At 37.9% G+C, this 27,160-nt stretch overlaps 2 protein-coding genes across 2 annotated transcripts in view; one reads left to right on the top strand and one right to left on the bottom strand.

Moving 5' to 3' along the window:
- Window positions 1-16,370, bottom strand: part of LOC105205562 (angiotensin-converting enzyme) — a 56,193-nt gene extending 39,823 nt beyond the window's left edge. The window contains exons 1-10 of the mRNA XM_026139188.2: window positions 16,154-16,370; window positions 13,098-13,469; window positions 10,628-10,786; window positions 10,214-10,310; window positions 9,357-9,500; window positions 8,868-9,059; window positions 8,642-8,739; window positions 8,360-8,529; window positions 8,042-8,166; window positions 5,936-6,278 (exon numbers count right to left, since the gene is read on the bottom strand). Coding sequence (XP_025994973.1) covers window positions 5,936-6,278; window positions 8,042-8,166; window positions 8,360-8,529; window positions 8,642-8,739; window positions 8,868-9,059; window positions 9,357-9,500; window positions 10,214-10,310; window positions 10,628-10,786; window positions 13,098-13,469; window positions 16,154-16,210 — 1,757 coding nt within the window. The 5' untranslated portion in view covers window positions 16,211-16,370. The remainder of the gene's footprint in view (window positions 1-5,935; window positions 6,279-8,041; window positions 8,167-8,359; window positions 8,530-8,641; window positions 8,740-8,867; window positions 9,060-9,356; window positions 9,501-10,213; window positions 10,311-10,627; window positions 10,787-13,097; window positions 13,470-16,153) is intronic.
- On the top strand, window positions 1,072-4,793 carry LOC105205543 (proline-rich protein 4). Its single transcript, XM_011174936.3, has 2 exons — window positions 1,072-2,256; window positions 2,697-4,793. The coding sequence occupies exons 1-2, from the start codon at window positions 2,245-2,247 to the stop codon at window positions 3,912-3,914; spliced, it is 1,230 nt and encodes a 409-aa protein (XP_011173238.1). The 5' UTR covers window positions 1,072-2,244; the 3' UTR covers window positions 3,915-4,793.
- Window positions 16,371-27,160: the final 10,790 nt, after the last annotated feature.

Consider the following 27,160-nt stretch of genomic DNA (forward strand, 5'->3'; position numbering starts at 1 on the left):
ACTCAGTTGGAAGAGAGGAAGTGGGAGACGATCGTAAAACTGTAGTAATAAAACCAAACTTTGTTCTTGTTACTAGACATATCTGTAATTATATAAAAATTGCAAACGACTCTGCTAATCGTGATTTGTACGTATCGTTTTTGTTATAACACCAAATTTTGCATTCCTGACTAATGATTAACGTGGCTGAAAAGATAATAATATCTTTTTGCTTGTTTGCTTCAGCGTAATTAGACTAAGGAAATCATGCGAATTTTATTTAGCACAGTAAAAGTAATTTTCTAATTTTTATGTTTTTACATATTTATATAACTTTAATTAATTAACTTGTATATTCAATGGCAAGAGAACTTTCATATGTTCAATTAATCGATCTTAATGAAAATTTTAATGTTCCAAAATGTGCACGTATATTGTATACAATTTGTATATTTCGTTTTGTTAAAGTTTAATAAATAAAAATATTTTTTCTAATTGATTTAAACAGTGAAAATGCAATTTCTGTTGGTATCAGGGAGAATCTTAGTTGCTTTAATCTGCTCTAATTTTAGTCGACGTAATGTTTGAACATTCACTTTTTTCTTCTTCAGCAATAATTAGTCTCGCTTACTTCTTTTCATTTTTTTTCGCTATGTAGCTATCGCTACAGATACGCATCTATCTTTGAATATCATTAAGAATTAAAATTTCGAACACAAATATATATTAAATAAATGTATTTCCAGTTTTAACCAGGTAAAAATAACTCTCTAATTTGACTAATTCATAATATTTTTCTTTTTGTGTATTCTTCTTTACGCAAAATAATTAATATATTTTACGTAGCTAAATTCATTAATTTTCTCTGCGTTTTCTTCAACAGGCTGGCTTAAATCATAATAGATCGTCTTTAACTTTTTACTTTAATTTTCCTTCTTTCTTGAAAGAAGATATTTTCTTTCATTAATATATAATTTTTTAAATATATCTTCAAATTACAATAGATAAATTTGTTGCACACGTGGACGCGATAACTAGCAATGCACAAAACATCCCATTCTCATCTCGCATCAGAAATTCACTCGAATCCAATCTCAATTACGTTCATTATCGCTGTATGCTTTCAGATGTTATCTTTGGTATTAGTGTCAAGTATAATACAAGTGTTTTCCATTTGGAGCAAGTTGCCGCGATTTGCTATGCAGCGTTCCTAGGAAGCAGCGCATTAAACGCGGTCAATCTCACATCGGCGCGCAACACGTTCTAGGATCTATATCTTCTCCTTACCCCGTTCCACCAACCTCTCACCGGACACTTTTCACTTTTTCTCTCCTCCTACCGTTCTCGATTCTTCCTCTCGCGCTCTCCCTCGGACCGCAGGGGAGACCGTTAAGCTTCCATCGTCATGTTCTTCGTCTCGGCCGAGAGAACTCGTACGTGCAGCCTACCGCGCGTCCTTCCGTGGGGACCGGATGCGGAGGGGGTCACACTGCAGAGTCCTGCCGAACGCGGTATGCACGAGCGAGTAACTTCCACAAGATGGAAAACGGCGAAGGGAGATTGGCTGATTGGAAAGAGGAGGGTATAATAATAGCGAAGGAGGAACGAAAATGCATCTACGTTCAGTGGCGTAGATTGACTAAACTAATTCAGTGGCGTAGATTGACCAAAAAGGAACAAAAGGATCGAAAGGACCTTGGAATCGCGAGTCGACTTGGAGATCATGTATCGTTATTCAACAAAAGAACGCAACATTTATCAAGGAATCTGAAAACGATATCTTCTCGCCGGACACTGTTTTCGATAAAAAGTTCTCTCACTTGTATCAGAATTTTGCTAACATTATATGTTTGTTAGGTAGAATTTTCCATTCATTTTTAAACACCTCTTGTTACAGGTTTATTCCGATTGAAAAGCAGTTGTAAAACGTTCTCGTTTCCGACAAACGTACTTTCTAGTTTTTGATTCTTTTTAACATTGCCGCTGAAGAAACTTCCGGTGTTCCGTAAGTTTCCGTGGCTACGCCGTTGCCCACGATTATGGAAGCACCGTAGTTTGTGTCTAGGATTTATGAAAAAAAAAAATGCCATAACGCGCTGTGTACGTCGGGCGAGCACCAGACGCGTGTGTTTCACTTTTCCGCGAGAGTGCAGAGGGGCTCGCTCGATACGCGTCGGGGGAAAGCGGGCTATAAAGACAGTGGCATCTTGGGGGGAAGCATTCAGTAAAGTCTGGACATTGACCAGATCGTGAGACTTGGTCGACATGAGAATTTTGGTAAGTTCGCTCTTTCTCGTCGGGGCGAAATTTTATATATTTAGTTGCACTTTGATTCGCAAATTAGCTTCGCTTAGTCATCTTGCCTGCATCATCGCGAATTTAAGATTCCATTTCAAGTTATGCATGTCAAAAAGAGCCGCGAGAAGTGTTAGTTTTTAAATCAAATTACACACAAAACTACGATTTCAATTGATTAATATTGCTTCGACAGAGAGTATAACAAAGATAAATTTAACAAAAACAAAAAAAGAAGGTAAAAAGTCATGGCTGATCTGAAGGATCAGGCTTATGTGTTTTATGCTGCACTGTATTGTACTGTCGAGGCCATTAGCAACTGTACTTAACGCACACGTAGCATTCTTTCACGGTCCAAGAGATAGAAGCATTGATGCTGCAAGCGACTGATGTAATCGGCACGACGTTTCTATCGATTACAGTTTCTCACGGTATTGGTAGCGGGGCTACTGGCCTTGGCCGTGTGCGAGAAGAAAAAGCAAGTTACAAATAAGAAGATCGAAAATGCTGAAGGCGGAGAGAAAAAGCAGGATAAGCGCGGATTGAGTCACGTCGAGGCAGACTTTGGAGGACACGACGACGGTGGTGGTTACGGCGACGGTGGCGGTTACGGCGACGGTGGCGGTTACGGCGACGGTGGTGGCTTTGAAATTGCCCACGGCGGAGATATCGGCGGCGGAGATATTGGTGGCGGTCACGACATTGGCGGTAGTTACGGTGGTGGTTATGATGGTGGTTACGGCGGTGGCGGTGGCGGTGGCGGTGGAGATGACGGTGGCAAGATCAAACAGATAACGATCGTAAAAACCGAGAAGGTGCCTTATCCGGTCGAGAAGAAGGTTCACTATCCGGTGGAGAAAGAAGTACGGTATCCAGTTAAAGTGCCGGTACCGCAACCCTATCCGGTCGAAAAAAAGATCCCCGTGCCGGTGAAGGTTTTGGTAAAGGTGCCGGTTCACATACCACAACCATATCCGGTTGAGAAGAAGGTGCCCTATCCCGTTCACGTGCCGGTGGAGAGACCGGTACCCTACAAAGTATATATTCCCCAACCGTATCCGGTCGAAAAGAAGATACCGTATCCAGTGAAGGTCCCGGTGCCGCAGCCCTTCCCAGTAGAGAAGCCCGTGCCGTACACTGTGAAAGTTCCGGTGCATGTAGCGCAACCCTTCCCCGTGGAGAAGCCGGTACCGTATCCCGTAAAAGTGCCCGTCGATCGACCGTACCCAGTACACGTGGCTAAGCCGTACCCAGTCCCAGTTGAGAAACCCGTACCCTATCCGGTGGAGAAGAAAGTACCATACCCAGTCAAGGTTCATGTCGAGCGACCAGTAGGTGTACCAGTGGAGAAGCCAGTGCCCTATCACGTTAAGGTACCAGTTAAGGTGCCGTATCCGGTGGAGAAGCCGGTACCCGTGCCGTACGACAAACCGGTGCCCTACGCCGTAAAAGTGCCTGTCGAACGACCTGTGCCGATTCACGTGACGAAGCCGGTGGCCGTGCAGGTGCCCAAGCCGGTACCGTATCCCGTAAAAGTGCCGGTGGCGGTACCAGTGCACGAGCACGAGCACGAATCCGGATCCTCAGGGGGTGATTACGGCGGGGGGGATTACGAGTCTAGCTTCGGGGGACACTATTAATATCAAAAAGTGGGGCAGTGGAGGATTTTCGGTTCGCAAAAGAAATTAAGATAAGACGAATTAAGTAATAATCAAAAGGAAATTTGTGTTAATTCGATTTAACGCGATTTCAATCACAATGTTGTACATAAAAATATTAAAATGTATATATTTGCGTGAAAAACTAAAATTAGATCGTCGTGTTATTAATTTGTAGAAATTAAATTAGGAATATAGAGAGATTGGAACCTATAGAGAGATTGGCAAATTCTCCACTGCACCGTACGAGAGGACACGTCGGCGCGGCATCACGGAATATCGCGATACACTTAAAAATTGTAATATTATTTTTCAATCGCATTGCGTCGAGGAGCAAATCATAGAGCAATGTGAATTTTTATTTTTTGTAAGGCGGTCAACGGCTGATCTTTCACACGGGAGCGTTAACGAAGCGTTTTCTCGGCACTCGCGAGTCTCGAATTTATGGTTCGAAGTGCGAGTCCGCGAGGAAAACGCGGACGTATTTATTTTCCTAACTTAACGTCGTTCTCGCTGCGGGACGCGGCGAGAAAGATGAGTTAGCGGAACAGCCGTTTTGCGCCGCGAAAGATGATTATGGGTCTCCGAGTCTGCTTAGACAGCGCTAACGATTTCTTAGATATATAGTATCAACACTTAAGTACCTACGAGAACACATGTACTGTGTTTCTAACGACGTTCGGAACATGTAACGGACGTCTCTGTACGATGTCTTTCGCTTCTTTTTAATAAAACCAAAGAGCAAAACGACAGCCTTGGAATTCATCCTAGCCTCATTGCCATTCTCGAGAAGAGATCTGAAACTTATTCATTTTTTTTTTCATGTGTCTTGTCCTTCAATAAATTTTGCATACTAAGCAATTTGCGGCTCTTGTACTCCTTTCCCCTGCGAGCGAAATTGAATTGAGTATCAAATTGATATTCAGCTGAGTCTGGATTTCTTGAAGATCGAGCAGCTAAAGCATCTATTTGTGCGTTACGAGACAGAGATTTTCCTTATTTTTCACGCCGGCGTCAATATCCTTGAACTTCGCGTAGCGTGACGAGTTGTTTATCTTCGATCGCGTGTATTCAATAGTGCACGATATTTGCTACGCGTGAGCGGCGTTTGATTGTGATCGAGACGCTGTTCCGGTTTCTTGTTCCGGCAGAAAAGCGGAAAAAGGTAGAGCCGGGGAAAGCCATTTTTCTAATTTCGGCCGCGGCGCGCTGCGCGCGTACGCGGAAATTCGCCCGATAATTAGCGCCGCTAAAAAGTCTCTATGCGTAATTAAGCCTTCGTACGGTCGATGGAAATAGGACTTTCTTTTATCTAGCATGACTAACGAAGGAAAGAGTACGTATACGTAACACTTCCGATTCGATGATATCAGCGTCCTGTTCTGCCTCGCGACCTATCATTCAGATCGTGCGGATCTCAGGCATTAGCCTCGTTCGCGCATCGCGAACTAACTGCAACGCGTGTAACGAGAGTCGGAGAAAGGACTCCCGCGCCTCTCTTTCTCCTCTGATCTACCAATGAGCAAATCACAAGAGGAGGAGCACGGGATCGCGAATCAAAAGTGAAATCGCCGATCTCGTGCGCGCGAGGCACGCAGCTACGCAGAATAGTTCGCAACGGGATTATCTGCTTCGGGCGTATTGGAAACTACATATGAAAGTACGTAGCAGGTGTTCTTTTATTGCCAAATCAGCAAGACCAGCAAGGCTGCTCGTTGAAATAACAACGTACCCCGCAGAACGTACGTGCTATGCAGTTTATCATTCAGATGTAATATTGTTGTAAGAGATAATATTGTCGTCAGATTTTTCCCGTTATTATATTGTCGTAATTTTCCCACGTACCTATAATTTTAATTATAGGTACCGTCGTCATTTACCAAGATTGTCAGGAGAGTTGGAGATTGACCTCGAACAATAATTTTACATCTACGCGGGACGATCGGTCGTCGCGAACGAATCTTTAAGAATCAAGTTGCCATTTGAATGCAAGAGGTACTCACCGTATGTAGGGGATATTGGCTGGGATGTGATATTTCGCGCCTGGATCGAAGTCGTCCTCGGATCGCAGGACCGGCGGCTTCGTGCCCGTGTACTGCTCAATCAGCCTGTGCCAGTGACAATTGTACTCCTCCTTGTTGATGAAGCCGCGGAAGACATCCCATCGCCACCTGTCCATCGCGATGCTGAAGGGCAGTAGCACTAGTTTATCCATCGCCAAGGAGAAGAGGTAGTTGATGTCCGCGGATCGCTCGTCGATGAACGTGTTTGCCAGGCCCAGAGTTTGCAGATGCTGCGGCGTCGCGACGCTCAAGGCGACAGCTTCGCCGACTGCCTCGTGGAAGCCTGATAATTATAGTAATAACTTCGGTATAACGAGATGTGATAACTATGATAAAGTTTCTTCTCTTCGATAGTTGTTATGAGACGACGTTCTGCTTGTAATAGACTATAATAATAATAATTATCAGTGCGCTAATGTAGATTTACCTTTTTCCTCACGTTGTTATTGAATATTACATCAACAGTTACGACAGGTTGTATTTACAATCAAAAAGGTGACAAAAGGTTTTCATTCCATTTCGAAAGCTACGACCACGAATAAATTGTCGGCACGAGTCGATTTCAGATTTCGAGTTTCGTTTGCGAATGTTTTGAAGGAGTTTGGATGTTTGATAATCGAACGGTGAAAGTCGACGTCAGACGAAACAGATGGCTTGTCGTTGAGTTCCGTCTATGATTGCAAAGTTTCTCGAGGTTCTCCTCGGATAACCCGGTGACTTTTTGCGTTCGATGCGATTTAGCGCTAACCAGGATGCAATTACGGTTAGCGTGGATTAGTCGAGCGTGGCAGATGACGCCTGATTATTTCCCTTTTATTTTCTATCACGTTTCCCCGATGCAAAGCTGCGTGCACACGCCTAGCGCCTCAAGCGCATAATTAATCGCGGCGTATAATTTCATAACTCGAAATTAGCGTTAATTAGATATCGTAGATACACGAAAGTGCGGAATGCAGATGAAATTCGGCGATAAAAATTATTTGCGAATGCAGACGAAATTCGTTGTCGAAGTGACGGTTCTGAAATAATATTAAATCGTCGTGTAAGGATCTCGCGGATCTCGACGTAGAGCGACACAGCGTTTAGACTTCGCGACGGAGGCTGAGTCGAGGCTTCGATTTTACGTAAAATCGATCGGCAAGGCCGCCGTGCCGCGCTGCAAAGGTGTTCTCGTTCGATTCTGATTCGAAACAATCCGTGTGTTCCGGCGCGAGGCGAACGACCGGGCCGGCCGGCCGGCCGTTGCTACGGTGAAAGCGCGATTATACCGTAATAAAAATATTTTAACGTGCACCCGACGCCAATGTACGAGAGTAACATCCACTCGCCTATTCGCGAGTACCGTAGCGCGCGGCGTACACTTCGAGCGTGTCGTACTCGCTCTCGCTTTCGCGCTATTAGCCGTAAGACGCATACAGGTCGGCTGTGCCTTCCGGAAGTCGACCGAGAGTCGGACCCGTCATGCTTACGCAACGCGTGTTGTCGTCTGTCCCGCACGCATGCCATCATCGCCGGCCGTCTCCTATCCTTTTGTCCTAGTCCACGTTTTTTTTCCTCCCGGCGTGATGCAATTTCTCATTATTGCGCTCGGGCATCACGCGAAATATCAGCGTCATCGAGAGCGGATGTTGGTGTCCCGCCTTAAAGTTTTCTTAACGCTTTTATTATAATACGCTATTTACGTTAACGTCCGTTCTATTGATGTTCATTTACATATTGCGAAAGATGGAGATAAAAATAAAACAAAATAATGTTAACTGTTTTGTTGCAAAACATTCTCCAATATTTTGTTTTACCATTATATTCTTAATTTTTGCTTTATTTAAATTTTAATTTTGTTTTAAGTTTTATAAGATTTATAAAAATTATATAAGATGTAAAGTTTCTGAATCAAAAATTTATCCGATAAACTTGAGCATCAATTTATATAATATCAAGCGTAGTGTGACCCCTTACTATGACTTTATTGCATTTGTGTTGTGTGTTTGTTTAACATATTAATTATAAAAAATATATATGAATTGAAAATTTCGGATATATTTTTACCTGGATTAGCGCCGTCACGGAATTCGCGAGGTAGACCGCTGTACCGCAAGAAGTATTGAATGTGTCCCATTTCGTGATGCAAAGTTATTAAATCCTTCATCGTCACCTTGGTACACATTTTGATTCTAAAAATAAAATCCACAGCGTATTAAAATCTCTCATTCTTATTTTGTCATCTTCAAGGCACGAGCTTAACACGTAAAAGTTTAAACGCTTTCGACAAGCTCTTGCTGATTTCAATGTGAGTAGCGTGTTAATTGATTATTGTATATATTAAAGACGGTTATTAATAAATATATTATTAATAAATGTATTAACCTGTAGTCTATGCGATTGCAAAAATCCCATGCGGACGCCTGGCAGATTAATGGACGGTCGCCAGGATCAGCGACTATGCTTCCAGCCCAGAATTCCGGCGGCATTGCGCTCAAGTTTAAGGACAGATAGAATTCCTCGGCCACCCGAATCATGTCAATGGGTGTATAGCCCTAATTATAATACATGTTCATTAATATTAGTTATGTAACTATTATCAACTAGATGTTTTAAATAATAATATACAATATTGATTATAAACTGAAAAAAGAGGAGAGATCGTACTTGAGCCTGCATTTCACGCGTAACGTCAGGATATGTTTTCCCGGGATATGGCAAAGTAACATCCAAAAGATTGGTCCAAGACTGTCCCCATATGTTACCTGTAAACATTGAATAAAGAACCGTTTTTATAATTACATAAAAACATGCATTTAGGTAAATTAATTGCGATACACGCATGATATAAAATAGTCGAAATACTGAAATAAATATTTTGCGCTTTTCGTACCAAGGATGTGAGACGGAAGAGGCGAGTGTCCGCCAATTTTTTCAGGACCGTAGAGATCTCTCAGCTTTCTGCGAACATAAGCGTGCAGTTCTTCATAAAGCGGACGTATCGATTCCCAAGCCTCGTCAACGTCCTGTTGGAAATTAGGAGACTCGTAAGGGAACATCCAATAGTCGGCGGCATCAGTAAAGTCTATAAAAAGAAGTAATGTTAACATTCAGCTATTAGTACGACTTACCTAACGTTTATTATTTATATAACGATTTCTATATCGTATTTTATATGTATTAATTAATTCTAGTGCAAAAGAGTCTCGTCATTCGCGGTAGGTTAAAGGTGTGAAAAATGATAAAAACTTAATAGGTTCAACACTTAAAATCTTTTTTGCAATCTTGTTTGGAATAAAATTATATATTGACCGACTTCGTCAGTACTACAGATTCCATTTAACGCGTCATACTTCCGGTTCGGAGTTAATATTAGACGTACTATTCATTCTTGCAGCATCATTGGTCAGCGTAACGAGCTGTATGTACAAATCCCTAATCGGCCTGCCGCTTCGTCTTCTCCACTCGGTCCAGACGTACTGCAGTTCGTCCCAGTCCCGACTTTTCGCCATGATTTGCGATACATCTTTAATAAAAAAAATACGGTGTTAAAGTCGACACTTTTCAGATACGTTATGTCTGTACAAGATATTTTGCTAATTTTTATTTTTTCACAAATTTTAGATAATGACGCTCTCTTTACTAAAATATTACAAAGCGACATTTATTTGCCAAAAATGTCAAAATCATTGGCATAAACCGTAAATTTCTTTATTGAGTCGCGTACATTCAATTCCTTTGCTCCTCAAAGCTCCAGTGCAGCCAATTATCATTTCGTGACGCACGCTAAGACACGAGCGAACAATTAAGTTCTTACATTACAAACTATATTTAACTGCGTAGCGTCTTCGCTCAATTAATTAATTGTTCGCTTTCTATTTGTGCACGTTCTGCGATGCCTCGGGTCATGTTAGGTTTGCGTCTAAATGGACGTGCACGGGGATTTACATTAAACATAAGAATAACAGACAATTAGAGACGCATAGAGCGCGGCACTGAGGTTTTCATACTTTTCATAAATTAACGAAAAAGAAGAAGAGGGACTGTTCCTCCTACTCGAGGAGAAGGCGCATACGCGCGCTCGCGTGACGTATCCTATTTTCTTCACACTTTCATGCGCATTTTGGACTTACGTAAATCCCCCGGCACAGAATTTCGCCGCGACGAACCGTGAACGATGCCGGCGCGGCGGCATCGTGCCGATCCGATCGTTATTCAGCGTAATTCGTGATGTATTACCTGGATATAAACGCAGCCCGCACCGGAACGGATCGTTGTAAGCGCATATGGTCGCCGCGTTATAAATCGCAAGCATGTCGTTGATCAGGCGATTGTACTGCAAAAAAATTATTTTTATTACTGTTAACGATATTTACTGTCACGCAAATTGTTAAACGACGATGTAAGTGCGTCACAGAAAAAGGAGCAAGTGGTAGCAATTATAGAAGTAATAACTATAAGTTTTATATACATATAGAATTAATGTGCATGTCAATGAACTATTTTACGGTTGTTGCAATTTAAAGTTTTGGTTGCAATAAAATTAAAAATGTAATTTGTATATAACACTAATTTGTGCAGTTGTCACTTTTATAATTGCCATCACTATTTTTTTCTGAATGCGTTATAATTGCTTGTATAAATAGGGCTCACCCTGTCCAATTGATCAGGTGGCAGTGCCGAAGGGCCCACTGCGGACAAATAACGAAGACGTCGCCTGATGATAGGATCTCGGATAGAATTTAGGTCGATTCTGGAGATTAAAAGCCACGCTTGGTATTGGAAGTCCGCGTACAAGCGTTGGGCATCCAGCTGAAAACATAAAACGGAAATATTGAAAGTAATTCTTGAGTACATAACATAAAATTTAATGCTTTTTTTATTACGCTCATACAGAAATAGGTAAATTATTATATAATTTTTAAAAATTGTTTTCAAATGACAATTACGTATTGTCTTGTATTGAATTTTAATTGTATCAATTGTGCAATTGTATTAATTACATGACGTAAGAAAACTCTCGACGACTGAGAAAATGCAGTTGTAGTAAAACACGAACCGGGAGTGTCGGTTTTACCGTTAGAGATAAAACCGTATCTACGCTCTTCCCTCGAATGCAGTAACCTGCATTCTAAGAAAAGTGGCTAAGAAAGAGAAGTTGCATTTTGCAGCCCTTGTATAACTAAATTCAATCATCATTTGTTAGAGTTTGATTATGCAATTATCACGTAATGTATTACGTTTCTGGACAATTTAAAATTTATAACAATATTTAAGCATACATCATTTATTCATCATTGTATGAAAAATATGGATATACCGCATAATATACCGCAAATTTAATTACATGTTACATGATATATTTCTACGTATAATGACAGCATGTGTGTAAGAAATCAACTAGGAGCAGATATCACGTAATGACCAACGTAACTTTGTCATCGAATTACTGCGAAGTAGTTCAAATGCGTCCACGATGCCGAAAGAAATATTGGAAAAAAAATGTATGTATATACATATAGGAGATGGATAATATAGTGCCAAAAAATGCTAGAAAAAAATATATAAAAATGTTAGATAAAAATTTTTGCAAAATTGCCTTCTTTGAAACTTCATCGTTTTTCCTGGCCAACATAACTGTCTGACTTAAATATTATCGAGTCATTGTGAGCAATTTTAAAAAGTACCTACAGTGAAAAATAAGTTTTTCCTCCAATATCTTTTAAATATTCTTCAATATTTCTTACAATTATTCTGTTAGAAAAATGATATAACATTGCATTAATAACTATTTAAACATTATATGATTTGAATCCAAAGGATAAAACCAAACTATTAAAGTCAAATAAAGTGTCAACCTGTATTAAAGACAAATGATCTTATTATTAATAAAATAAATAGTGTATTTCCTAAATGTTTACATTATTTTGTCTATTCCCTCTATGCAATTAATTAATTTATAATTATTATTTGTGACTGTTATAAAAATCAATTAGCTTATGAGCGACCCCGACAACTAGTCGTTGACACCTCTCATGCGATAATGAAGCAAGGCGGTGGCTCGTCGTACACCGACGTTCCTCCGCGGAAAAGGGAAACGACGGGCGCCTCAATTATCGTTAACGTCACGCGACGCGAGCGTCGTTGGGTTTCGCATTGAAAAGTACAAAACTCCCGTTTCCCGGCGATACGAGACGGTCGGGCGTATTGCACAATCGTTCAGGATAATTATCACGACAATGGCATCGCCTGGGAAGATTTCCCGCGGAGGCGTTCGGCCTTTCGGCGGACAATGCGAGCACGTCTCGCGTCAGGGAAAATCGTGGACGCGACGTGCCAGCATTGGTGAGCAGGCGGTTCGCCAACCGATTGACAAGTCAATGTGTGCGGATGCCACGAAGAGTCGCGCGGGAAGATACCGAGAGGAGGTCGAGGTCCTCCCTGAAGACGTTTCGTACAGGGTGGATGAGAAATATACGATTGTACGCGACTCATTTTCCACGGTTGTCACTACACTTTGTTGCAGCGCTGAAAATATAGCCTTTCTAAGTTTTTGCCTTCAGAATTGCATCTCAACACAAACATACACACACATACTCTCTTCGGTAGTAATTTGCTTTAATCTCTTAATCTAATATTTTCTTATTTCAGTAATTGCCGCGGACACCGATACGCGTGAAAGATTGTTCATTATGACGCTTGTAAGATACGCTTATGTAAGCTTTAACTTTTAATCTCACGTTGATTGCGATCAAATTATTAGTGTTTTAAGATTAAGTTGTTTTTAAACTTTAATTAAATTTTAGTAATAAATTATCACCTAGACTACGAACAAAATTAAATTTTTTTTTATGTTCGTGATACTCGTGGTGACTTGCCGGTACATTCAGTGGAAACCTGACAATATCGTATTCCAGAAGATAGCCTAAATTGCAAATAGAGGGACAGGTCAAAGCGAATGCGGGTTGCGCGTTTTAAAGTGTCGAAATTTGTTAGCCTGATAAACGGGAGAGTTTCGAAACTGTTTAGTGTGATAAAGTGTCGTGACGAAATTCTGATTTTGCAAAATTGAGAAAGAAAGGCTTTCTTTAAAATGAATTCAATAATATTTTAGATCCCTTACCGCTTGCAGCTGCGTGTACTCGTTGACGTTGGTTTCGTATGCCCACTGAGCTATCACATTGGCACTACACCTCTCTGCGCCCAGGAAGTCTAATCTAGCTAAGATATTCTGATAATTTATTTCGTTTGGTGGCAATGGTCGGCCAACATCATCGTCCCTGTACGATGGTATCGGTCGGCCAATATCTTCGTCCCTGTACGATGGTATTTGTCGGCCAACGTCGTTGTCCCTGTACGACGGCAACTGTCGGTCAGCATCATTGCCCCTGTACGGTGGTATCTGTCGGCTAGTATCATCGCCTCTGTACGGCGGCAAATCCAATTGACCAGAAACTGTCGATAATAGGCAAAGTACGAACGCTGTCCATCTTACCTAAATAACACACGTTCATTTGTATTGTAGTTTCGTATTTTCCGATTTTAAGCACACTGAAAAAAAAACTTGTAATAACTACCAAATGTATAGTGAAATAGTATCAATTAAATATTTGGCCAATGTAACCAAAAATAATTATATCTTTCTGAATATTTAGTAACTTATATCAGATTTGACAATACTTATTAAATATTTAGAACAATAAAATTATTTTTGGTTATATTGACAAAATATTTAATTGATACTATTTCACTATACATTTAGTAGTGATAACCAGACTTTTTTTCAGTGCACGTACGTAAAAAAGCGATCTATCTGCGTTAAAAATACGGTGATAGCAGATTCAAATTGTTGTCTTATTAATTGTCAATTAACAAAAATATCGGATTACAAATATTCATTGGAAAACATTTTTCTTTCACGTTACACTAAAAAAAAAGAGTTTGGTAATAGCTACCAATTGTTGAAACGTCAATTAAAAATTTGATTAATTAATTAATCAATTCTTATTAATCGGTCTATTTGAATTTATATATAGTTGAATATCTCTGGTATGTTCGCTAAAAGGAGTACACGAGTCGATAAGGTTGACGAACTCGACCGCACTCGTGTACTAATTGATTTACGCCCACAAATATACGTAAATTTCGCTCATTTCTGTCGTCTTCAACTTTCGGCTCGTTACACGAAGTTGTTTGCGTTGCGGTATGAACAGGTTAATAATTTATGAAACAGAGGCTGAAAATTTCCGAGTTTTTCTAGTAAATATATCTTTTAGGCTGACAGTGTTCAAACATGTCGATCAAGCGGATAAAACGGTGCGTGAAAAAAACGAACGATCCGGATAATGGCCTTTCGGTAATGAATTACCATTGACCCCATGAATTTCCGTATTTCCCTTACGACATTTCCAACGATCGTCTCTCATCGATTTCGTAACGTAAAAATAAAGTCTTGAATAATTTTGTGATCGCCGAATGTGTATTTTATTTAAACTTAAATTATCTTACCTAAATGAAGGTATCGGCATCAAGAAATAAAGAGAGAAGGTATCATTGATCGAGTTATCGGAAGTAATCTAAGATTTTGCGTCAAGTAGGACATATAGCAATGTGTGCGAGATATAATAGGCTCAGCTTTCTCCCGCGCAACAACAATTATAGTCGATTCGTGAAGCGATGGGACCGAGCTTCGTGCAAGTAGAATTATCGTGCCAGAAATTACCGCGCGCAAAATTATTATGGAACCCCTCGCACTCTTACAAGTTACTATAGAAATCTCATTGTTTCTCTAAATCACACTATGACATTACGAGCGGAGCATTTACGCGCAATTCATTTGTTGGTCTCACGGTCACGTGTTACGTCTTCGCGTTACGTACTTCCTCCCAGCATGAAAGGTATCTGCTTATGCACAGTAGTAGGTCACCTGCGGTTGATCGAGATGCGATGACCTTGGTTTGGTACAATTGCGCTCGGTGAAGAATACGTATCTATCATATTTATTTTTTAATCCGCGCAACAGCGTGAGCTTTATTAGTATTTCACGCTGCTCTGACTAAAGTAATGACTTATTTACGTTTCTGCTAATATAGCCGCGTTTTAATAATATTCCCAGTAAACCGGCAATATAATATTTTATATTAAATAATAGCCGATAATATAAGACAAGACGAAGATTTATGGAAAATAATCCGAGCATACTTAATAAGCGTACAAACGAGGTCGTCGTTAAATGTAATAATGGTATGCTTTAAGTATCGTGTATTATAATCCAACGAATGGAGATGATTCATGGATGCCTAGAAGCCTTGCATCTATTTTCTAATGATTGTTCTTTATACAAGACCGGCTGAATTCATTTTTAGTATGAAATGCAGGATGTAACGTGTAATATGTAAGATTTGAGAGATAATTTTAAAAAGAATAAAAGAAATATTTATATAAATATTTACATAGGTCTCACGTATTATAATTATATATTGTCTGTAAAATAATTATTTTTAATTTGTATCGTAATTATTAAAAATCACAGTATATTAAAAATTATTTAAATATTGTCGACAAGATTGCAGTTGCTAGATTATAAATTTAAAAAAAATTCAAGCAAAACATTATCATTCGAATTTAAAAAGAAATGTTAAAATTTTGGACAGAAAAAGTTATGGATTGATCAAATTATTAATTATATTAATAGATGTTAGGTAAAAAAAAAACAAAGTTTTTTTGTACAAGTAATTAAAAAATAAATTGTGCGTCTTTACATAATAACTGATACCTGAATATCTTCGTATATCCTGGATATTACCGTATAAAAAATGTTGACACAGTTTTAACACTATTTTACATTCGTTTAGCCTTTCGCTATTTAAATTCCTAATTTACTTAATCACATTCGTCCCATACATAGAAGACATTCACGATATTTAACACTAGAAGGAGTGCACTCATTATTTCGATGGGTACAGCGTCCTCTCTTATCTCAATCGTAGCTCACTAAATTTTTATCAAAGTCCTCAGATTTTTTCGATTTCTCGCCGATCAGAATTACGCGATTTTCCATTTTCCAGCAGACGAAGATCATGCTATTTGTGGTACTCATTAAAATAATGACGAACAATTTTCGTCCTTCTAGTATTAAAATCACTGTAAAAGACATGCACCCCACATGTATTAACTTACAAAGTTGGCGCTGACGCGATCCAACATTCCGCCGGTTCCACCGAAAGCAAACTCCATGAAAGTCGAATTCGTCTCAATCCTCGCTGACGATCATTTACTATCGTCTATCGATCGTTCGCGGATGCACGCAATAATTCCTCGTCGTCGTACGAAATTCCGTTCCACCGATCGAGCACGACTAACACGAGCGACGGTCTCGTTCTGCCGACGCTAAAAGCCTCGTGGACGACGCCAAGTGTACATTTATCCCTGCGAAGCTGTTCGAACGCGACCACGAGGAGGTCATCCGTAGCGAAAAAGGTGGGGGATTCGCGCGCACCTCATTCGTGTCGTTGGTTCGTCGATGTCGATGTCGCTGTTGCTTAGACGTATTGTCGTGGGAGTAGGTGGAAATAACCGAGGACGAGGAGAGGAAGATGAATAATTCTTCGTTCTGTCTGCATTTGAGGGGACCAAGTCTCTTTCGGGAGGAAGGAGAAAAGTTTGGAAGGAGCAAGAAGTGAAAAACTACGTACATTCGAGTCAGGACCAAGTCACCAATTGAACGAGTTTTTCTTGCATTAAAATTTCAGCGCGCTCACGAGAGTTTAAAAGAAACGGCAGGAAACTTCGCGAAAAGCATGCCAATTAGATTAAGGGGAACGAAGGAAGGGCAAATGGAAACATAGGAGCGCCAAGTGGTGACGAGAGGTAGAACGATGGGGGTCGAGGGCCAACCGGCCATGGATTGCGACAACTTGAGGCTCTTACGTTGACAAGAGTCATTCGCCGACTTCTCTCAATGAGGCCTATTGTCTATCGGAGCGCACGTTTACTCTTGGCGACTCTGTAAACATTTAAGATTTGTTTTCGAAACCACTCATAGAAAAGATTACCCGAGCGGGAAGGCGTGAAAAATCGTGGAAAATTAAAAATAATAGATGTGCGTTTTTGGCGTCGAGATTTAGATAAACGACACGTTAAGAATTTGATAAATTAACTTGCGCTAATGATGAATAAGTAAAAGTTTCATTACGATTCATTCTTGCATCTACGATGTAAGTCATACCGACGAGAGAAGAAATCGCATCGATGCATTTAACAGATAACAAAAATGAAGACGTTACTCGATCGTTTATCACTGAAGTAGAAAAAATCCATGAAATGCTTTATCACTATTGCACAATTTATTAGACTGTAAATTTATCAATCTGTTTTATGATAGAAATAAAACAAAATTATCATTTTAAAAATACGTAACAATTTGTCTTATTTGATTACAAAAAATCTTTTTCTTTTTTCGGGAGTTACAAGTTTTAGAAAAACAAATAACACATTAATTTAGTAAATATGTTCTCGATCAACTTGAAATAAAGTTCATCGGACAAAGGACACGCTAAAGTGCATAAAAGTTTTGAATTTCCTGAAAAATAAAATTGAGGCAAAAAATCAGGTTGGAAAAAAATGACCATGATAATGTCTTCAATTTGTTGAAAAAATAAAACTTAGGAAAAAATCCTTCTTTGCACTTTTTTTTTTAAATGGAAAAATTAAGATACGACTGCTTTACAAACAATCGAATTCTCTGCTTTAGAAATAAATTATTTTCTTATATAAGTTTCGTTTTTTGTGCCTTTTAATTCAGCAGGCGATACTCGGGTGGCAAAACAACAATGTCCGGCAGCAGCGTTCTTCATTTGTTTTTTTGATCAGAATACAAATATCGTGAGACACCAGAAGTGCCTATAATTAATCAATCCGTTCGATTAATCAAATCCCGCTGTGTCTCTGAAAAATCATGCTCGGTTTATCTTGGAGTTTCATAAATCACTTAATTGCTCCATCGCGCTCCGTTCACGTAATCGTTATCTCTTTGAATGTATCACACGTTGCATCTCTTCCTCTTTGTGTTTGCATGCGAGATTTACTTGATAGAAACAAAAGCGCGAAAAAAAGTTCTACAAAATTCTACGCAAATTAAAAAAATCCTCTAAAAATCTACAGAGAAAAAAATACTAGAAGGAACACTTTTGTTAATTTCAATAATTAAATACTTATCAGTTTTTTTCAATAAATATTGAACGTAACGCACAATAGATACGAAAACGTAAGACATAAACGTACCGTACAAAATACGACAGAACATATTACTTATCACACGTGCAACAAATTGAATTTCGATGTTGCATACTTCCTCTTTAATTATCTCGACTTTACTGCCGGAATCGTATCACGCGCAGAAGTTGCGGATGTCGCTTTCGAATTCTTCGGTCGTTAACGGATCGTCACGAATGCGTGGATTGATACTAATTATAAGTGTCGCTTGTTGCTTAATTAGCAACTGGAGTTGTAATTCTATATTTAAGTATATGTCAACTGCGCAGCGCGTAATTTTGATGTTTGATCGGCGACACGTTAAAACTCTTCGCTATTCAAGGTTTGTTTATAGTGATAATTCGCGAGATGCAACGAGTATCGAGCAAATAACAGCTTTTTGTGAAATATCTTTTCCATGTTTTCACTATCCTTGATAGTCAAGTGCGTGCCGCGGGTGATTAACGGTATCGTGTAAAATACCGCACGTAATACCGTCGTGAGATCTACGTAGAATTATTCAGAAATGATGCGCAATCGATCGTAATCAATTGTGTTTTCGCGAGTGAGTGACTTAATCGAGTGAAGAAGGGCAATGGGGCGCAGGAGAGGCTCAGGAAGGTATCAGCAGCAACGGTGGAGTGAGTGAAAACGACTGAATAATTTTTACACTGACATTCCACTTTCAAGTCTAGCGAAGATATTTCTTACGCGTATTTCTATTTCCAAGCGCTCTATTTTATAAATAATTCAAAAAAAAACAACAGCTTTGCAATTATTATAAGATTCTTTATCCTATTAATAAGTTCGCAAGAATAAGAGCTCTCTCTCTGCGCATTTTTTTGTTTTTTTAAAATGCTTATTACTCAGGCTCTAAAATAAAATGAAAAAATGGTTGCAATTACTATAATTCAATTATAATTCACAGTTATTTTCAGTACCAATTATATATTTGTTGTTTTAGTCATTTAAATTAAAGCTATTAGTCATTATTACTACATAAGTGGTAAGTGAAGGTTAAAGAAATAGTTACATACACTTACTATAATTATGATTGCAATTATTATATAAAAATGTTTATAAAACAAAAAATAATATAACCATAATTATTTTATCATGCAATTATACTGGATACCACATTTCTTTCAAGAAAATTTAAAGCTTTTTTTGATAATTGAGATTTGAAGATTAAAAAATTGCTCTTTCCGAAAATCTAGTCACCAATAAGAATATCTGGAAAAAGAGGTAAGATAAGTCAGAGATCCCTACCTCTTTAATGACAAATATTCAACAAATAAATAATTTTATCTATTTTTTTTAGTAGAATTTGATGTGATTTAAAATTACTCAAATAATAAATATATCAAATTATTTTACTAAAAATGTAGATAAAAAAATTTAATTGTAAAATATTTATCAGTAAAGAGGCAGGAATCTCTTACTTTTTTATCTCCACTTTCAGTCTTTGCATTATCCCGTCTTATAGCCGACTAGATTTTCCGAAAGATCTTCAAAACATTCGAGATTTTCAACGACTTCTTTTGAAATATTTGCAATTTTGAAAAAATTCTTGCAATTTAAAGTTTAAATTTTAAAGCAATATTTAATACTAATATTTTTGTTATATATTTGAGGCGTAATTAGAAGCTTGAACTCATCACGCAGCAATAAAGAAATCAAAAGAAAAGATAGGTAATAAAAATCAATATTATTTAATCTAAAGACGACAGAATGGCACGCATGTAGGAATGACAGATTGGAATCCATCGTACGGAACGCTTCGATAATTGCGAATGATGTAGCCGCTCATTGAAACAAGTTGTCCATTCGTGTTTGTACGCGCACGCTTGCCTCCTCCGACTTAACGATCGCAATTATAAATTTAAACGGATTTCAAATTAGCAATACTCTTCGCTAATTTTGATTGCTTACAACTCGAAGGTAATTGCGACTTTGATGTTCATAGCATGAGAACCTTCAACCCCGGCTAATTTCTAAAATACGCTGTTAAAGTGTTACACGGTTGCGGGATATTCTGTTCGCAAATATGGCACCTGTACCGGACGATGCAGAAGTTGCAAGCGTGATTTGTCCACACGCACGATAGCTCTTAGATGAATCGCCGAAGGGCGTGTCAGATGAAACATAAATGAACAGGTGAATCATTGACTTAAAAATTACTCTCGTGCAATTATGCCAGCGAGATGACTCACGAGCGCTTGGTCTCATCGAGACAGGACGACACGTGTCGTTTTCCGATTCTAATCAATCTCTTTTTTTTCCTTGCGAGCTATGACGCTATTTATTTAAAATTTGCGATAAAAAAAATAAACTATGATGCAGAAAAATGTTCAGCAAATCGTTGACTCAATTTACCTCCAACCGTCAACAAGGAGTGTATCTCAATGCAGGGACGCGACCTTAACGTTCTGGATGCTGCGCACGGCTAATAAAAAAAAGGAGAGGGGAAAAAATATCGTGTAAACCGCGGACAGTACATGCGTGTAACGTGCGCGCTTTATAACTCGTAAAGTTAACGATATGAATCGGTTCGCGTATATACACACGAACATTTCTCGCCAGGCGCGTTCGCGCGGTAGCTGATCTTGAACTACATGTTCCACTTTAGCTTTCATGATCGGCGCTCTCTTTGACAGCCCTGACGGCGACCGCGCAGGGTTATCCGTAACGATTGTGATTAATACAACGGCAGCTCGCAGTAAAGGAGCGTAAACAACCGCGCCCAGCTGCGGGCTGAGAGGATAGTCTCACGACGATCTGGAATGTACGTAACTGCAAATGGTCTAGGCCAGTTTACGAGACCTTGGAGCCATTATGGCGAAGTTCTTACGTGCATATGTATCTGCATATTCCGTGTCGTACGATGCCGCTCGCATGTATACGCGATATACCTGTTTACATAATCTGCTCTTACATCGTGGATATTGTATAATATAAGAAAATATGGCTCATATAATTTATTCTCAGATGGTTTTAAGTTTTGCCGCATTGAACGTCTGACACTTACGTTGCTCTTGTTTTGAATTACGAGAAAAAGTTCAAGATTTGCATCTCTAATTTAATGTTTATCATTATGATAGTTATCATTTGATCTAGGTTATTGCCTACATTATTTTTAAAATTGTAGGTAATACATAGTTTATGATAGCCAATTGTACCGGTAAACAATTGTGAGATTTTTTCTTTACTCAATTTCGCTTTAAGAATATTCTTATTTGAATTTAAAAAAAAATATTTGACTTAAAATCATAAATTATAAATTATGAGAGAAAGAGAAACAGAGAGTCCTATTTAATATCTATATTAAAAAATTTTTAAATCAATTATTTTAATGTCAAGTTTTTTTAAACAATATACTGCAAACATAATAAATAATGATAACAAATAGTAAATATATTATTTAAATATAATAAGTAATTGTGGCCTTTTTTCTTTTGATTACGTGCTTGGAGAGAAAAAAATTACTAAATTTTAATAAATATTTGCTTGAATAGTAGCGACGAAATATTTATTTAGTGCAAGAACCACTAATTTAATTTAACTATCATTTTTTTATTCAGTAAATATTTATATATCGTAAGTAAATATTCCATTGCAATTATTCAAACAAATATTTACTCAAACTTTTAGTAATTTTTTCTCTCAGTGTATACACGAAAAGAACGGTTTCGCTGAAATATTTAAAAATTTAGCTAAATACAATGTGTGTGTGAAGTTGGCACAACATTTGGTGGAAAATCACTAAACATTGACAGTTCTGGGTTTATTTTCAATAGTTCTACAATTCCTGATAGATAAAACAAACAGTTCTGGCCTTTAAAGCGAAAAAACCCATAGGACAAAGTGAGGTGCCAGATTCACGCAGCACTTCAGTTTGTCCTGCGTCATTTACCAGACCCAATTCTTGTAGGATTTTAAAAGATCTATAGTTCTAGATGAGTTTTAGAAAGAGTTCCAGCGTTTAACATAGTTCATTTAATTAAAAAAAAAAAAAATTATTATAAAACATTTATGTTATAATATTACATAATAACGTTCCGTGTACGAAAAAATATTTTTCCTACAGTTCTCAGCATATTAAAGCGCGTTCCGAAAAGTTCCGGGCGATTCCAACATTAGTTAATTAACAAAAAATTAATAACTCCCGCAAAAGCCTATTTTTCGCACATTTAGATGAAGTGCTGGTCTTTTTCGAAGAGTTCGGTGTGCGAAAAAATATTTTTCCTACAGTTCTCAACATATTAAAGCGCGTTCCGCTTTTTGTTGATTAACTAATATCGGAATCGAGCGCAACTCTTCGGAAAACTCTTTAGTATGTTGAGAACTGTAGGAAAAATATTTTTTCGTACACAGAACTCTTTGAAAAAGATCAGCATCTCACCCATATATGGAAAAAATCGGCTTTTTCGGAAGTTATTAATTTTTTGTTGATTAACTAATATCTGAATCGACCGCAACTCTTCTGAAGGCGCTTTAATATGTTGAGAACTATAGGAAAAATATTTTTTCATACACAGAATGTAATATTATGTAATATTATAACATAAATGTTTTATAATAATTTTTTTTTTAAATTAAATAAACTGTGTTAAACGCTGGAACTCTTTCTAGAACTCATCTAGAACTATAGATCTTTTAAAATCCTACAAGAATTGGGTCTGGAAAATGACGCAGGACAAACTGAGGTGCTGCGTGAATCTGGCACCTCACTTTGTCCTCCTTGTCGTTTTTTTCGCTTTAAAGGCCAGAACTATTTGTTTTATCTATCAGGAACTGTTGAACTATTGAAAATAAACCCAGAACTGTCAATGTTTAGTAATTTTCCACCAAATAATGTGCCAGCTTCACAAACACAAATACAATTCTAAAAATAATTCTATTAGATCATCAAAATAATTATGTAGAACGCTCAAACTGATTATCAGAATGCTTAAACGTTACACAGCGTTGCTTGTGCATTGTATAATTATTTTGATGAGTCAATCATATAATTTTTCAATCTGTATCTAGCCGAATATTCATCAAAATCCTTCAATGTAATGATTGGTCAGCGTTGAAATGTTTTGCTTTGTAAAGCTAAATCAACGTGTATACTTTTACGTTACTATTGGTGTTATGGTCGTACAGATATCTTACTGGAAGTACACTAGTTCCCTGCATGCCTAGACTTGGACAATGCTAATCTCATTGGCAGATAATGCGTGCACCGGTCTCACGTACCGACCGCAATTTTAGTTTCAAGTACACACGAATGTGTTCATTTTATGTTCACCATACGTTTATGCGGTAGTGTGTGTCTCTCGCGATTCTTTTTGCACTCTCGGACAGATCTTAATCGACTTTGTTCGCGTCGCAGATTACTTTCGGGCGGGCAAAAAAGGTGAGATGACGCTACGTTGATACTTGCGCAATTCGTCGTACTCCAATGCTATTTTAACAATAAGTGGCACAGGTCGCAAGAAATTCACGTAAAATTGCCGGAAATGCATTGAATGTCGTTGCCGGTATTTCGATCATTGTTATTCATATACACAGTTATGGCCAATTCTCTTATTTCCTTTCCTCAGAGCGGGTAACGTCTCTTTGACGATTCTGTAAATACGACTTTTCTATTTCCATTGTCACTTACTTGACGTCATTCTACTCATTCTGAGAGTTTCTGTTTCTATTTTTACTTTAACGTCATTCCGATCTGTTATGTGTTTGATCTGTACTTACAAAAATTGAAAGAAGATAATTAATCATAAAATGATTCTTAAGAAAAATATGCGAAGTTATTACAAATCATGAAAAGTTACACTTCAAAAAGTTTATCTTTCGTTATAAACATATGCGTTTTTAAAATATGCCACAGCGTCTTAATTTTATTTTGCAATAAATATAAATATATTAATTTAACTACATTAAAATATATAGAAAGAGCTACAGATAATAAATGGAGATAAGAAAATCCATCGTTTTTTCGCGATGTAGATTTTCTAGACGCGCGCTTCCTTCTTCGTAACCTTGGAATTAATAAGGCGTGTGTATTTCTGAACTATGAATTTTCTATACGTGTATTATCACGCGATAACAATGCGATCGTAATGAGCGCTGATAATTATTTATCTCTTTACGTAGAACCGAGGAAACGTGGGAAAGTGTTGAGATGAGTAACCGGTATTACGCTTAAGAATTATGCAAAGCAGAATGCGACATGCGCGCGCGGATGCAAGAATTATTCAAACGGTCGATGAAATCTTTTACATGGAATTTAAATTTTTAATCGCGTATCTCACAGACGGAAAGACGCAAGGAGCTAGCGCTATTCATTTTCGACAATTTAATTTTTGTCAAACTTCACGGGAAAATTTTATTTATAATTTTCTATGTGTACATTTTGATAATTAAATTTATTATTATTTAATTTCAAATTAAATTTGTAACATAAAAATAATTAAAAATATATTCAAATATATTAATACTATATATTGTAAATTACAGGATAGAACTTTATGCCGGTGTAACAGAAAAACATTAAAAAATTAAAAACGTATACTCTGATTTTTTAAATGTTTTTTATGTTACACAGCACATAAAGTTAGTAACCAGAATTCTGATTTCCTGATTTCTGACGAAAAGACAGATTGTCTAACTTAACGAGGGGCTTAACGAGCAAACAGGACGGTGAAACAAATCATGATCTCCGTGATACGGTAAAATTGATTTCATGAACTCAATCGCAAACAACAGCAAGAAACTGGCCTGATTGCCGGTCGGTCTTCAAGGTGATCTGTGACCGAGTAGTAAATAAAGCGGAAATACGTAATGCGGATAGCGTATTACATAAAGTGGCGTACGTTAAATAAATCGGCGACACGAGCCGCGGATAATCGCGAACGCACACCGTGCGCAGCCTAAACTTCAAACTGCCGACAAAGCTTAAACTACGTCGTTGAAGCAAGGCCGTAAAAGGAACAATTTTTTTTGTGTGCGTGCCATTTTTATCTCGCCCCATTTAGAATACAAATGAGGGAGGGTGTGACATCCCTCGGCGCGATCCCTGGTTGCGGCAAAGAATCTCTAGACTTTGATCTCACTCGCGTTCTCGATTTCGCTTGCGAGCGGCAGCAGGGGCAATCTGCAAGCCGCAATCTGTAATTACTGCGTAATTACGAGACATACAACGTTAAGTGTAGATTAAAAAAAAAACGTGTTCTTCTTTTTTTTCTTAATCGAAAGAAGAAGCTCGTAATTAGAAACCTCACCGTCCGCAAGCGGCAAGTAGAAACGCGATTGCTGAAGCCACCGTGTCTCATCTTCGCGTTGAATGCATTTTTTCCATTCTCTTAATTCGGGCGAAATCGCCCACCCAACACGAAATGTGTTCGTGTGCCGCTGTTTAGCCCGCGATTAAGACGGTTTCCTCGCGGTATTACGTAGTCATTAACGGAGATTGTGTTGCCTGTCGCGCCCGGTACTCACGACCCTGCGTACTCTCTGAATCACGTCGATTGAGCAAGAGCCAACCTTCTTTTTTCCACACACGTACCGCGATATGTGTGTCGTGTGACTCGATGTGGCGGCGAACGGCGCGGCGGGACCACGCAGAAAAAATATATAAAAAAAAAAAAACTTTTATGAGAGACACGTCGATTGCGCAAAATCATAGGATCATGGAAATTTGCATAGGGCAATTCGCAACGCTCTTTATTACGATCTTCTTCGTGAATTTTAATGCAGCGCTTCTCGTAAATCTCTTCATTTGACGTTACTTTTAATACCCGGTTGCAATATACAGTGCGGCCTCTGGCATAAATCTTGGGGCACGTACGGTTTGTTTTCCTACATTAATTTAATCTCCGTATATTTTCTTTAGCAACGTAGCAAGTAACTTTTTCAACCTGGCACGTGCTGTTTTATTTTTTTAACATAAATATATGTTTCTCAAGAATGTTTCTTTTTCTGAGTGCGTGCTGTAGAAGAAATATATAAATAAATTTTTTTGCTTTAATGCTGAAGAAATATACGCGGTAGCAAACATTTTTTTTTTTTTTTGTAAAATGTTAATGTTCCAAACATTTTTATCATGCAGAATATTTCTGTATATATTCAAGGTAACAAGACGATAATTACAGTTTTGATAGAGTGTCAAATCATTCTGATAATAAAGATTTGTGTAAAAGTAGATTAAAAAATAAATTAAATTGAATTAAATTATAAAAATACAAAAGAGACAAATAAATAAATTAAATATAATATTTTTAATAGTTGTATAATATCTCTGTATCTAAATGATATAAAAATAAATCGTTTTACACATGTCGAAATACAATCTGCTTAAGTCAACAACATGAACAATTCCGGCTATTAAGTAAAACATGTACGTAATTAGGCGGTCTTGCGAAGGTCAAGATCAATATAAGACGCTGAATTCGTACGTATGACTGCTGGTCAAATTACCATTAATTATGGTGGGGAATATTAACTCCAGTGTCAGTCAATGCAAAACGCGACGCAGACAGCCAAGTTTATTTATAACGACGTAAACTTGGCTTATACGTGGATATAAAATCGAGTAAAATAATCAATTAATTACGCGATAATGTTTAATATTCAATATTCAGAATACAATTAATAATGAAACCTGATGATATAAAAGTGATTATATAATATAATATAATTTATTATTAGGACACATAAATTATACTCAAGAATTTTTGCGCGACATTGACCGAGTTTACGCTTTCTTTTAAAACGCGGCTATTCTTTTGTATGTAAAATGACGTCGTGAGATCGCAAAATTCCACTATGCGGCAATTAATTTTATCTCTGAAAGACAGGAAGATGCTCGATGAATGCAATGGCACAAAATACATTATTATGCACACAGATTATACTATCTTAATATATCGGTACTGAGAGATCGACAAT

The sequence above is a fragment of the Solenopsis invicta genome, chromosome 11, assembly GCF_016802725.1.
Source record: "Solenopsis invicta isolate M01_SB chromosome 11, UNIL_Sinv_3.0, whole genome shotgun sequence".
Taxonomy (NCBI): Eukaryota; Metazoa; Arthropoda; class Insecta; order Hymenoptera; family Formicidae; genus Solenopsis; species Solenopsis invicta.